Source organism: Natator depressus, chromosome 14 (genome assembly GCF_965152275.1).
Source record: "Natator depressus isolate rNatDep1 chromosome 14, rNatDep2.hap1, whole genome shotgun sequence".
Lineage (NCBI taxonomy): Eukaryota > Metazoa > Chordata > Testudines > Cheloniidae > Natator > Natator depressus.
In genome coordinates this window covers 47,183,452-47,196,651 of record NC_134247.1, presented here as the reverse complement: position 1 = coordinate 47,196,651, position 13,200 = coordinate 47,183,452, and the positions used below count along the sequence as shown (strand labels likewise).

The window sequence follows — 13,200 nt, the reverse complement described above, 5'->3', positions numbered from 1 at the left end:
GGGGCCTCGGGGTGCGGGCGGGATATAAAGCCCCAGAGCCCTTCGTCACGGGGCCTTGGAGAGACAGGCGTGACGCAGGGCCCCCTCGCTCCCGCCCCCCGGGTCCCCCAGCGCCCCTCGCTCCCGACCCCCAGCCCCCCTCGCTCCCGACCCACAGCCCCCGCAGTGCCCCTCACACCCGACCCGCAGCCCCCCGCTCCCCCGGCGCCCCTCACTCCCAACCCGCAGCCCCCCGTGCCCCTCACTCCCGACCCGCAGCCCCCCCAGTGCCCCACTCCCGACCCACAGCCCCTGCAGTGCCCCTCACTCCCGACCCGCAGCCCCCCGCTCCGCCGAAGCCCCTCACTCCCGACCCACAGCCCCCGCAGTGCCCATCACTCCCAACCCACAGCCCCCCTCACTCACTCCCGACCTGCAGCCCCTGCAGTGCCCCTCACTCCCAACCTGCAGCCCCCCGCTCCGCCGGCGCCCCTCACTCCCGACCTGCAGCCCCCCCAGTGCCCCTCACACCTGACCCACAGCCCCCCGCTCCGCCGGCGCCCCTCACTCCCGACCCGCAGCCCCCTGCTAGCCCAGCCCCGGGGCTCAGAAGTGACTTCTGGGTAACTTCGGTTTCATTAACTTGAGGTCAGAGCCCTGCAGTGGGCCGGGGTCTGGGGGTCCCACTGCCATAATACCGGGCGTGGGTCCCGGGCACTTTGCTGCGGGGGGCGTTGAATAGGCAGAAACCAGCCTCTGGGAATTTTGGGAACCCACCAAATCTCTCGCTGGTTTGTTGGTGACCGATTGGCAGCCGCTCACTGCGCTCTGACGGGGCACGGCAGGGGTTCGAACCGGAGTCCTGGGGCGTTTACATGGCACGAGCAAGATCTGGTTTATTCTGGATCCACTCACTCCTAGGACCCGTTCCCTGCCCACAGCTGGGCAGCTGCCGGGGGGCTCGCTCGGGCAGGATCGGAAGGATAAAAATGCAAGAAGCAATTTTTGGGGGGGTGGGTATTGGGGGGCAGGACAGGATTAAATAAACGCCCCCCCCCGGCACAGGGCTCTGCCTGGGGTCCCTCTTCACAGCCCATCAACACCTGTTCAATATTACCATTCAGCAGCCCCCTGCCCCACCCCAGAGCCAGTCGCATCCCAGCGCCAGGCAAGGGGGCTCCGTGTAACCAGCCCGGGAAGCCCAGTCCCAACCTTGAGGCACTGTCAGCACAAATCATCCCAGCGCGTCACTCCCCACCCTTGACCCTGGGGGACCCCGGTCACCATGGAAACAGCAGGGGGGTCCCATCCATCAGCAGGTGATGGGGTGGGGGGGTCATGGACACACACACCCAGGGGGTTTCAAAATACTTGTTTAAATTGGGAGACAAAGAGGCCCAGAGGCAAAATGGCAGGGACGGGGGGTGGGTTCCAGGATCCCCTCCCCCAGCTGCTGCCCCCTCCCTGAGCAGGCTCCCCACCTCCCTCCTACCCACCCCACCCCACCCCAATGCAGCAAAAAGGGGGAAACAGCGAGGTGGCAAAATTTACAGAGGATACGAAACTCCTCCGGATAGTTCCGTGCCAGGGGACTGCGAAGAGCTGCAACGGGGTCCCCCAAACCCGGGTGACGGGGCAGCAGATGGGCAGGTGACTTTCCACGTTGCTAAATGCAAAGTGACGCACGCTGGAAATCATCGTCCCAACTCGACGCATCAAATGACGGGGTCCGAATTAGCCGTTACCCCTCAAGAAAGAGCTTGGAGTCACCGTGGAGAGTTCTCTGAAATCATCCACTCAGCGTGCAGCGGCAGCCACAACCCCGAACACAAAGCTGGGAACCACCGGGAAAGGGACAGATAATAGGACAGAAAATATCCCGCTGCCTCTCTAGAAATCCACGGGACGCCCACACCTTGAACACTGCACACAGATCTGGTCGCCCCACCTCCCAAAAGATCTATTGGAATTGGAAAAAGTTCCACGAAAGGGCAACAGCAATGATTAGGGGGATGGACCAGCCGCCCTATGAGGAGGGGTTGATAAGACTCTTTAATTAATGGGACTTTTCAGTTGGAAGAGAGACACCTAAGGGGGGATAGGATTGCGGTCTATACAGTCATGACGGGTGTGGAGAAAGTAGATAAGGAAGTCTTATGGACTCCCTCTCATAACACAGGAACCAGGGGACACCCAATGAAATGAATCGGCAGCAGGTTTAAAACAAACACAAGGAAACATTTCTTCACACAACGCACAGTCAACCTGCGGAACTCCTTGCCAGAGGATGTTGTGAAGGCCAAGACTATAACAGGGTTCAAAAAAGAACTAGATCAGTTCATGGAGGACGCGTCTATGGATGGCTATTAGCCAGGATGGGCAGGGATGGTGTCCCTGGCCTCTGTTTGCCGGAAGCTGGGAGTTGGCCGACCGGGGATGGATCCCTCGAGAACTGCCCTGTTCTGTTCATTCCCTCTGGGGCACCTGACACTGGCCACTGTCGGCAGACAGGACACGGGGCTGGATGGGCCTTTGGTCTGACCCAGTGTGGCCGTTCTCATGTTCTTATAATTGTGACAAAGTGGGGGATTTTCTTAGTGTTTTGCATGAGCACAGTGCGTGCCTCAGTTTCCCTTCAGTGCTGCATGTGAGGAGGTAGGGGAAGGGGGCTTGTTGGTGCAGAGGGCCAGGCATGACCTCGCCCGGCAGCTGGGACCTAGAGGCCCAGCCCGTCTGGGGAGCCAGGGGGGGGAACAACCAGCAGGAGAGAGGGGGCCCAGGTAACCCGTTTGCCAGGGGAAGACAAGGGGCGGAGGAGGGGCTGGTGGGGGAGGGGATATGGGGGGCTCGGCTGGAAGGAGGGGGCGCTGGACAGGGGACAAGGAGCAGCCGGAGCCCCAGGGGCTGGGGCTCAGTTTGGGGCTGGGTGGTGGAACTTACTGGCTGGCTGAGAGGCCCAGGGAACCCCAGGAAGAGGGGTGCAGGGCCCAGACTCCCCCACCCTCCGTGACAGGGGGGTGCTCCCTCTGGGGGTGGGGGAGCAAGGGGACTCCCCGAGGGGCCCACCCCAGAGCCAGGCAGCTGGAGGCAGAGAGGTGGGGTCCCAGGAGGTGGCGGAGCCCATGGTTTAACCCCCGAGAGAGAGCGGCCCCCCCGAGAAGTCGCCCCAGGGCCGTAGGGAGCTGAGAGACAGGGGCGGGGGCTGGGAGTCCGGGACAAGTTCAAACCAACTTTATTGACATCACAGCAGCTGCCCTGTACAATACACACAATGCACCGGCCCGGCCCCCCCGATCCAGGGCCCCCCCCCCCCCGTACTGGGGGCCTGGGACAGCGCCTGGCTGGGGGGTAAGTGCTAGTCAGAGGGGCCCCACTGGGGGTGAGACACCCCCTTCGCTGTGCCTCCCTCTCTCCACCGGGGGGGGGGGGGTCGGCTCTGGAGCAGGAGAGAAGTTAATATCAGAGGTTAAAACCCTGTGCAGCCCCCCACCTCCCGGAGCTGGTAGGCCCAGGACTCCTGGGGTGCCCTGCCCCCAGGCTCAGACTGGGGGGACCCTGTGGGGGAGATCAGGGGATTAAAAAGAGCAGGGGAAGGGGGGCTCAGATAAAACCTCCCTGGAGGATTGGGGTGAGATGGAGGCTGTGGGGGAGGGCTCAGAGACAGGTTGGGCCCCCAGGGTGGATTCCAAGGGGCCCCCAGGGTGGATTCCAGGTCTGGTCCCTGCTCCGCCCAGCCTGTTGTGGACACCACCGATGCGCTGGGGGGTCGCAGGGCGGGTCCAGCCCCCCTCGGCCTAAGCCCTGGGGGCTGCACCGGGGCCCGGGGAGACTCAGGGGCCCCCCTCAGCCCAGGCCCTCCTGGATGCCGCGGATGCGCCGGGCCAGCTGGATGTCCTTGGGGAAGAGGGTGACGCGCTTGGCGTGGATGGAGCAGAGATACGAGTCCTCCAGCAGCCGCACCAGGAACGCCTCCGCTGCCTGGGGGGAGGTCAGGGGGAGGTCAGGGGGAGCCCCCACAGCCCCCCTGAGGGAGCCCCCACAGCCCCCCAAACAGCCCCAGAGACCCCTCGAGAGATCTCCGACAGCCCCCCAATCCGTCCCCTCCGGCACAGCCCAAAGCACGCCTCCCCCAGAACACTGCCCCCCCCCCCCAACTGCTGGGGCAGCCCTATGGACCCCGAGGCCCCCTACCCCTGGGACCCTCCTTCTCCAGCCCATTTCGACCCCCCCTGCCCCCCCAGCCCCTCACCTCCTGCAGGGCCAGCAGGGCCATGGCCTGCCAGCGAAAGTCCACGCCCCGGGTGTACATCAGGCAGATCTCCCGCACCTGGGGGGACCGGCAGCGGGTGAGACCAGGCTGGTGCAGTCCATGGGGCGGATGGGGGGGGGGGTTGTGAGGCCCGTGGGGCAGAGGGGGGCCTGGCAGGGCTCACCACGCAGGAGAAGGGGGCAGGGGGGCCCAGGGGGCAGAGGGGGGATTCCCAGGGGGGCAGGGGGTCCCGGGGGGGCTCACCACACGGGAGAAGGGAGCAGGAGGGTCTCAGGGGGCAGAAGGGGGTCCGGGGGGGTCCCGGAGCAGCTCACCATGCAGGAAAAGGGGGCCGAGGGGGGTCCCAGGGGTCCGGGGGGGCCTGGGGGGCTCACCACGCGGGAGAAGGGGGCAGGAGGGTCTCAGGGGGCAGAAGGGGGTCCGGGGCAGCTCACCACGCGGGAGAAGGGGGCAGGGGGGATCCCGGGGGGCCAGGGGGGTCCGGGGGGGGCTCACCACGCAGGAGAAGGGGGCCGGGGGGGGCCTGGGGGCAGGGGGGATCCCGGGGGGCCAGGGGGGTCCGGGGGGGGCTCACCACGCGGGAGAAGGGCAGTTTGCTGATCAGCAGGTTCGTGCTCTTCTGGAATTTGCGGATCTCCAGCAGCGCCCGCTGCCCGGGCCGGTACCGGCGCCGCAGCCCTGGGGGAGCAACGGGGTTAGGGAGGCTGGGGCCGGCCCGGGGGGGCAGGGGACCCGGCGGCGGGGGGATCCCGGCGGGGGGGGGGCGGGTTCCCGGCGGGGGAAGGTCCGGGGGGCGGGTTCCCGGCAGGGGGGGGCGGGGATGGTCGGGGAGGGGACTCTGGCGGGGGAAGGGGGGGGGAAGGTCGGGGGGGATCCCGGCGGGGGAGGGGGGCGGGGAAGGTTCCTGGGGGGGGGATCCCAGCGGGGGGAGGCGGGGAAGGTTCCGGGGGGGGGGAGATCCCAGCGGGGGGGAGGCGGGGAAGGTTCCGGGGGGGGGGGAGATCCCAGCGGGGGGGAGGCGGGGAAGGTTCCGGGGGGGGGGGAGATCCCAGCGGGGGGGAGGCGGGGAAAGGTTCCGGGGGGGGGGATCCCAGCGGGGGGGAGGCGGGGAAGGTTCCTGGGGGGGGGGGATCCCAGCGGGGGGGGAGGCGGGGAAGGTTCCTGGGGGGGGGGGATCCCAGCGGGGGGAGGCGGGGAAGGTTCCGGGGGGGGGGGGGTATCCCAGCGGCCCCGGGGAGAGGGCGGGGAAGGTTCCTGGGGGGGGGGGATCCCCAGCGGGGGGGAGGCGGGGAAGGTTCCAGCGGGGGGGAGGCGGGGAAGGTTCCGGGGGGGGGGATCCCGGCGGGGGGGAAGGTTCCGGGGGGGGATCCCGGCGGGGGGGGGGCGGGGAAGGTCCGGGGGGGATCCCAGCGGGGGAGGGGAAGGTTCCGGGGGGGGGAATCCCAGCGGGGGGGAGGCGGGGAAGGTCAGGGGGGGATCCCGGCGGGGGGCCGAGTGACGCGGTCCCGGCACTTACCGGGCGGGGCGGCGGCGCGCGCGGGGGCGGCTCGGGCCGGCGGGGGAGCGGCGGCGGGGGGGGCGGCGGCCTTGCGGCGGGAGCCGGGCCGCGGGGGGGAGCCGCGCTGCATGGCGGGTCCGGCCTGGGGGAGAGACACGGGGGCGGGGGGGGGTGAGCGGGAACCCAGGAGTCTGGGCCCCCGCGCGGCAGCGATGACGTCACGACCTCCCTCGATGACGTCACCCTCCCCCGCCGATGACGTCACAGCGGCCCGACCGAGCACCCCGGGTCGTCCCACACCCCGTCCCGCCTCGGTGGTGACGTCACCAGCGCGCGCTCACGCCCCCCTCCCCCGGCGCTGACGTTACCGCGGCGGCTGTGACGTAGCGGCTCCCCACGTCTCACCTGGCGGCGGCGGCGGCTCCGCGTCTCTGGAATTCAAACCTCCCGCGGGGCCCCGCCCCCTCGCGTCACTTCCGGCGCGTCCCGAACTCCGGCCCCGCCCGCCCCGGAAACCCGCGAGCGCGGCCGCTCTGCGCCGCCGGCGGACCCGGCGGACCCGCCTCTATGGTCCCTCTGCCCCCGGGGCGGGGCGATCCGCCGCGCACCCGCCCCCCCCCCCGCGCAGCCCCGCCCCTGAGCGCTGACGTAGTTCGAGGCGGGCGTGCGCGGGGGGCAGGGCCTGGGGGGGGCGGGGTTTCTCGCGAGCCGGACGCTGGGGCGGGGTCAGCGACGCGGTGACGTCACACACCGTCCGTTGGGCGCGAGCCGGGCCTTGCCCCGCCCCCCGGGCTGACCGGGCCCCTCCCGCTCCTGTCTCCCTCCCCCCCGGCGCGTCACGTGCCCGCCTGTCCCGCCCGGCCCGGTCCGCGCCCCGCCCCCACAGCCCCGCCCCTCGGGGTCAGGGGTCACCGCGCGCCAATCAGAGCACAGAGACCCGCTGAGCTGAGCCGAGCCGCTTTATTGGGGGGGGGTCGGTATCTCGGGGGGGGGCGGTGCCCGGGGGGCGGTATCTCGGGGGGGGGCGGTGCCCGGGGGGTGTCGGTATCGCGGTGCCCGGGGGGTGTCGGTATCTCGGGGGGGGGCGGTGCCCGGGGGGGCGGTATCTCGGGGGGGGGCGGTGCTGGGGGGGGCGGTGCCCGGGGGGTGTCGGTATCTCGGCGGGGGGGCGGGTGCCCGGGGGGCGGTATCTCGGGGGGGGGGCGGTGCCCGGGGGTGTCGGTATCTCGGCGGGGGGGCGGTGCCCGGGGGGTGTCGGTATCTCGGGGGGGGGCGGTGCCCGGGGGGGCGGTATCTCGGGGGGGGGCGGTGCTGGGGGGGGGCGGTGCCCGGGGGGCGGTATCTCGGGGGGGGCGGTGCCCGGGGGGTGTCGGTATCGCGGTGCCCGGGGGGTGTCGGTATCTCGGGGGGGGGCGGTGCCCGGGGGGGCGGTGCTGGGGGGGCGGTGCCCGGGGGGTGTCGGTATCTCGGCGGGGGGGCGGTGCCCGGGGGTGTCGGTATCTCGGGGGGGGGCGGTGCCCGGGGGGGCGGTATCTCGGGCCCCCCCGCGCCGGCCGCGCTCAGTCGACGTCCATCCCGGTCACCGTCTCGTCCAGCAGCTGGAGCCGCAGGGGGGCGACGGCTTCGCTCAGCACCGCCGAGGTGCCGGCCCGGTACCGGTACCGGCCCTGCCTGCGGGGGGGGGAGTCAGCCAGCGCCTGGCCCGGCCCCCCCCGGCCCCCACGACCCCCCCACCCCCCTCGGCCCCGGACTCCTGGGTCCCCGCCCCGTCCGACTCCGGCCCCCCCGGCCCCCCCATCCCCTCTGCCCCGGACTCTCGGGTCCCCGCCCCGGCCCCCACGTCCCCCTGCCCCCGGACTCCTGGGTCCCCGCCCCGGCCCCCATGTCCCCCCCACCCCTCGGCCCCGGACTCCTGGGTCCCTACCCCGCTCCGCCCCCGACCCCCCCCGTCCCCCTGCCCTGGACTCCTGGGTACCCACCCCCGACCCCTCTGCCCCCGGACTCCTGGGTCCCCGCCCCGGCCCCCACGTCCCCCCCACCCCCTCAGCCCCGGACTCCTGGGTCCCTACCCCGTCCGCCCCCAACCCCCCCGTCCCCCTGCCCTGGACTCCTGGGTCCCCGCCCCGGCCGCCCGCGACCCCCCGCCTAGGCCCCCACGTCTGCCCTGCCCCCCCTGCCCCGGACTCCTGGGTCCCCGCCCCGTGGTGCCCCCGGCGGTTCTCACCTCTGCCCGGCGGCGATGGGGGTGCGGAAGGGGCGCAGGATCTGGGCCCCCCCCCGGGTGAGGACACACAGATCCACGTTGCTCCCCGAGCCCAGGTCACCCAGCACCCCGGCCGTGATGGCGTCAGCCAGGAGCTCCTGGGCCTCCGCCAGCTGGGGGGGAGAGAGGGGTGAGCCCGCCCGGCCCGGACGCCTGGGTCCCCGCCCGCAGCCCTCGCCCCACACACCTTGCCTGGACTCCTGGGTCCTTGCCCCGCCCCCACACACCCCGCCCGGACACCTGGGTCCCCCACCCCCACATCCCCTGCCCCAACACCTGGGTCCTCACTCCACTCCCACACACCCTGCCCGGACGCCTGGGTCCCCACCCCCCACGTCCCCCACCCGGACACCTGGGTCCCCACCCCCACATCCCCCACCTGGAGCCTCGCCCCACGCACCCCTCCCAGATGCCTGGGTCCTTGCTCCACACCCACCCACCCAGCCCGGACACCTGGGTCCCTGAGGCCCCCCTCACCTCCATGTCTGGCTTGAACCGATCCTCAAGAACCGCAATGGCCGCCGCGGCCCCAGAGCCTGTGGGGCAGGGAGAGGGGTCAGAGCCAGCCCCATAGACTCCACCCCAGACACCCGCAGCCCCTCCGCGCCCCCACACACACAACCGCAGCCCCTCCCCCCACAGACACCTGCCCCTCCCTCCAAAGAGCCCATCCCACACCCAGCCCCCCGCTCACCCATGGAGGTGAAGGGCAGTTTGCTGGTGGAGCCGTGGGGGTGGACGCTGTACAGGTGGGGCCCGTGGAGTCGACGCCCCCAGGATCAGCGACGCCCCGATGTGACCCTGGTACCTGGGGTGGGGAGGAGACACTGTCAGAGCCTGTGACATCACCCCCACCAGTGACATCACACCTGAGCCTGTGAGGTCACAGCCACACTGGCCCTAGCCCCCGCTGAGTTATGTTACAATGCCCTGCCCCATGCCGTGATGTCACGCGGTGCTGCCCCGCCCCATGCCGTGATGTCACGCGGTGCTGCCCCGCCCATGCCGTGATGTCACGCCGCGATGCCCCGCCCCATGCCGTGATGTCATGCGATGATGTCACGCCGCGATGCCCCGCCCCATGCCGTGATGTCACGCCGCGATGGCCCCGCCCCATGCCGTGATGTCATGCCATGATGTCACACCGCAATGCCCCGCCCCATGCCATGATGTCACGCCGCGATGCCCCGCCTCTCACCGGAACAGCATCTGCTTGAGGAAGCGGCAGGCGGTGGCCACCCGGGGCGGGCGGCCGGTGGCCAGCGAGTGCAGCTCCATGTTGGACGAAAGCATCTGGGTCGTCACCTCGGCGTCAGCCGCCACCCCCGCCCCACAGCAACTGGGGGAGAGAGACAGGGGGGGGCGGGGCGGGGTGAGGGGCACCGGCAGGGCTGGGGGGGGCAGGGGGCTGCGGGTCGGGAGTGAGGGGCACTGGCAGGGCTGGGGGATCCAGGGGGCTGCGGGTCGGGAGTGAGGGGCACCGGCAGAGCAGGGGGCTGCGGGTCGGGAGCGAGGGGCACCGGCAGGGCTGGGGGATCCAGGGGGCTGCGGGTCGGGAGTGAAGGGCACCGGGCAGGGCGGGGGGGGGAGGGGGCTGCGGGTCGGGAGTGAGGGGCACCGGCAGAGCGGGGGGATCCAGGAGGCTGCGGGTCGGGAGCGAGGGGCACCGGCAGGGCTGGGGGATCCAGGGGGCTGCGGGTCGGGGAGTGAGGGGCACCGGCAGGGCGGGGGGATCCAGGGGGCTGCAGGTCGGGAGAGAGGAGCACCGGCAGGGCTGGGGGATCCAGGGGGCTGCGGGTCGGGAGTGAGGGGCACCGGCAGGGCTGGGGGGGCTGCGGGTCGGGAGTGAGGGGCACCGGCAGGGCGGGGGGGAGGGGGCTGCGGGTCGGGAGTGAGGGGCACCGGCAGAGCAGGGGCTGCGGGTCGGGAGTGAGGGGCACCGGGGGGTACTCGGGGGTCACTCACTAGAGCGGGTCGGGAGTGAGGGGCACCGGGGGGTACTCGGGGGTCACTCACTAGATGTTGGGTGAGATGTAATGGATTTTCTCACAGTTCTTGTCAGCTACAACCATGTCATCGGGTGGCACGAGTGTCGGCCCCGAGAATTATCCCCTCCTGTGGGGAGATGTGGGGCAGGTCAGCAATCCCTAGCCAGCCCCACAACTGCCCCCAGCTCCAGACCTCCCCTTGGGATAGGCTTCCAGCCCCTCACCCCCAACTGGGACAGACCCCCAATATCACATACCTGATCCCCCCAACACAGCCCCCCAGTTCCCCCACCTGTCCCAGCCCCACACCTCCCCTTTGCACACGCCCCGAGCTCCGTGGCCACAACCCTCCTGCCACCATCCTGGAGCCCCAGCTCATGGCATGTGCCCAAACCAGCCCCCTATCCCAGCCCCCCTGCCCCTGGCACAGACCCCCACCATTTCCCAGCCCCCTGCCCCCCCGTCCCATCACCTTGTAGATGAGGCCAGCGATGGTCGTTCCTGTCTTCCTGGCCTTGGGGGGCAGGAAACCCTGGGGGCCCCCAGCCTTCGCCAGAGCCGCATTCCTGGGTGGGGTAAGGAGGCACCATTGTGGGGGTGGATGGGACATGGGGCCTTTCCCCGCCAGGGGGGTGCCGGCCTCAGGTGTGACCCACCCCATGGTAGGCACGTGCCCCCCTCAGGGTAATCCCAGCCCATCCCTCCGCTCCCATCGGCCCTTCCCCGGGGGCATCGTTCCACCGCAACCAACTCGGGGGGCAGGGCCGGGATAGCAGGGGGCTGCGGGTCGGGAGTGAGGGGCACCGGCAGGGCTGGGGGGCCCAGGGCTGGGCTAGCAGGGGCTGCGGGTCGGGAGCGAGGGGCACCGGCAGGGCTGAGGGGGCCCAGGGCTGGGCTAGCAGGGGGCTGTGGGTTGGGGAGTGAGGGGCACCGGCAGGGCTGGGGGGGGCAAGGCTGGGCTGGCAGGGGGCTGCGGGTCGGGAGTGAGGGGCACCGGCAGAGGTGGGGGGGCCCAGGGCCAGGATAGCAGGGGGCTGCGGGTCGGGAGCGAGGGGCACCGGCAGGGCTGGGCTGGCAGGGGCTGCGGGTCGGGAGTGAGGGGCACCGGCAGAGCTGAGGGGGCCCAGGGCTGGGCTAGCAGGGGGCTGTGGGTTGGGAGTGAGGGGCACCGGCAGGGCTGGGGGGCCCAGGGCTGGGGGGCCCAGGGCTGGGCTAGCAGGGCTGCGGTCCGGGAGTGAGGGGCACCGGCAGAGCTGGGGGGGGCAAGGCTGGGCTGGCAGGGGGCTTGAGGGGCACCGGCAGGGCTGGCCCGGCAGAGCTGCGGGGTGGGGGCAGATTTTGTGTTTCACTTTTGCTCTCCGATCTCAGGGTGTTGTGCTGGTTGAGGCTCTGGGGTCGAGCCCTGTGTGGATGCGGGGCCGGGGGGTGGTCTGAGGAGGGACCCAGGTGTCCGGGGGCGGGGTGTGGGGGGAGTGTCTGTCTCTGCAAGGGGAGGGGGTGTCTCACCTCAGGCAGTTCTCGAAGGCGAAGCCCCCGTGGGGCTCCGGGGGGTGCTTGTCTCTGTCCATGGGGGGAGCAGGTGCTGGGGCTGGGGGTCACTGGGAGGCCGGGCCCTGCTTGCCCCACGTCTTCCTGTGACTCCGTCGGCCTCGCTGGCTCCTTTCACTTTCCCTTTGGGTCACATGGAGCTGGGCAGGGCCCACGCACCAGAGCCAGGATCCGCCCCACACCCGACTGGACACCCCCCAGGCCCCATGGCGCCACAGCCCGGCACCCCACACACCTCACACCCCCCAGGCCCCATGGCGCCGCACCCCACACACTCCACGGCCCATCACCCCATGGCCCGGCATCCGCCACCATCTACCCACCCCCGACGCACAGGCCATGCCAAGCACCCGGCGCCACATCCCACACCCAGAGCTATGATAGCCCCCCCTCCCCCCACACATACAGACCCCCCCCAGTACAACACACAACACCCCGCAACCACCCACAGCACAAGCTTCTAGAGAACCCAGGTGCCCGGGGGCCACAAACACCACAAACCCCCTGAGATTGGGGAGGGGGGAGGAGGAGCCCAGGGCTGGGCTGGCAGGGGGCTGCGGGTCCGGAGTGAGGGCACCGGCAGGGCTGGGGGGGACCAGGGCCCGGGCTGGCGGGGGCTGTGGCTCGGGAGCGAGGGGCACCGGCAGGGCTGGGATAGCAGGGGCTGCGGGTCGGGAGTGAGGGGCACCGACAGAGCGGGGGGATCCAGGGGGCTGCGGGTCGGGAGCAAGGGGCACCGGCAGGGTGGGGGGAGCCCAGGGCCGGGCTGGCGGGGGGCTGCGGGTCGGGAGTGAGGAGCCGGGCGCTTGCAGTGACATCATCCAGATGACCTCACAATGCTGCCTAGCAATGACCTCACCGCAGGGGGCGGGGCTGGCGGTCTCTCCCGAGGATGAAATGGGCTGGATGGACCCTGGTTTTCCCCGCTTGTGTCTCAGGTCCAGGGTGAGCGAACTCAGGCGTCCGGGACACTCCCTCCCCCATGGGGGTGTGAGGATGTGACGCAGCAGGGAGGGGGAGTGTTGACCTGGGAATGTGCCCTGGGGACGGGAGACCTGAGAGCCTGTCACCTGAGCCAGGAGGGGAGGGGGAGGTGACACCTCTGCCCAGGAATGTGGACGGAGGCTGCAGCAGGGAGCCTGCTCGGTGGGTTTAGTTTCAGTTTGGGGCTGGGTGGAGGAACACAGGGAACCCCAGGGCTGGGGTCTAAGCTCCCTGCTCCCCCAGAAGGACTTCACTGAGGGGTCCGGGGTGTCCCCACAAGCTCTGTTTTGGGCTGTGTTCCTGTTGTCCAATAAACCGTCTGTGTTACTGGCTGGCTGAGAGTCCCGGTGAATCCCAGGAAGAGGGGTGCAGGGCCTGGACTCCCCCACACTCCGTGACAGGGGGCCACTTGAGGAGGGTGAGTGCTTTGTAGAGCCTGGGCTTTGGGCTCCTATTTGATCGTCTGATTATTATAGAACCCAGGCGTCCGGGGCCCCATTGGATGGGGGGGTGTCTTTCCTACCTCCTGGGGGGCTGACACCTCTCCTGCCCCCTCCCCAGGTCTCTGCTCCTGCCCACCTGAAGGTGTCGCCACCCCAACCAGCTGGGTCCCGGCTCTCTGCATCTGGCTGGCTCTGAACCTCTCGCTGCTCGGAGCCCTGGGGGTCGG

At 70.8% G+C, this 13,200-nt stretch overlaps 1 protein-coding gene across 1 annotated transcript in view; it reads right to left on the bottom strand.

Annotated features, from left to right (window-relative positions):
- Positions 1 to 3,252: 3,252 nt before the first annotated feature.
- Positions 3,253 to 13,200, bottom strand: part of LOC141998109 (complement C4-like) — a 34,839-nt gene continuing 24,891 nt past the window's right edge. The window contains 11 exon segments of the mRNA XM_074970741.1: positions 3,253 to 3,957; positions 4,229 to 4,306; positions 4,824 to 4,927; positions 7,972 to 8,123; positions 8,488 to 8,546; positions 8,705 to 8,778; positions 8,780 to 8,818; positions 9,209 to 9,349; positions 10,027 to 10,088; positions 10,090 to 10,125; positions 10,471 to 10,564. Of these exon segments, the coding sequence (XP_074826842.1) occupies positions 3,446 to 3,957; positions 4,229 to 4,306; positions 4,824 to 4,927; positions 7,972 to 8,123; positions 8,488 to 8,546; positions 8,705 to 8,778; positions 8,780 to 8,818; positions 9,209 to 9,349; positions 10,027 to 10,088; positions 10,090 to 10,125; positions 10,471 to 10,564 (1,351 nt within the window). The 3' untranslated portion in view covers positions 3,253 to 3,445.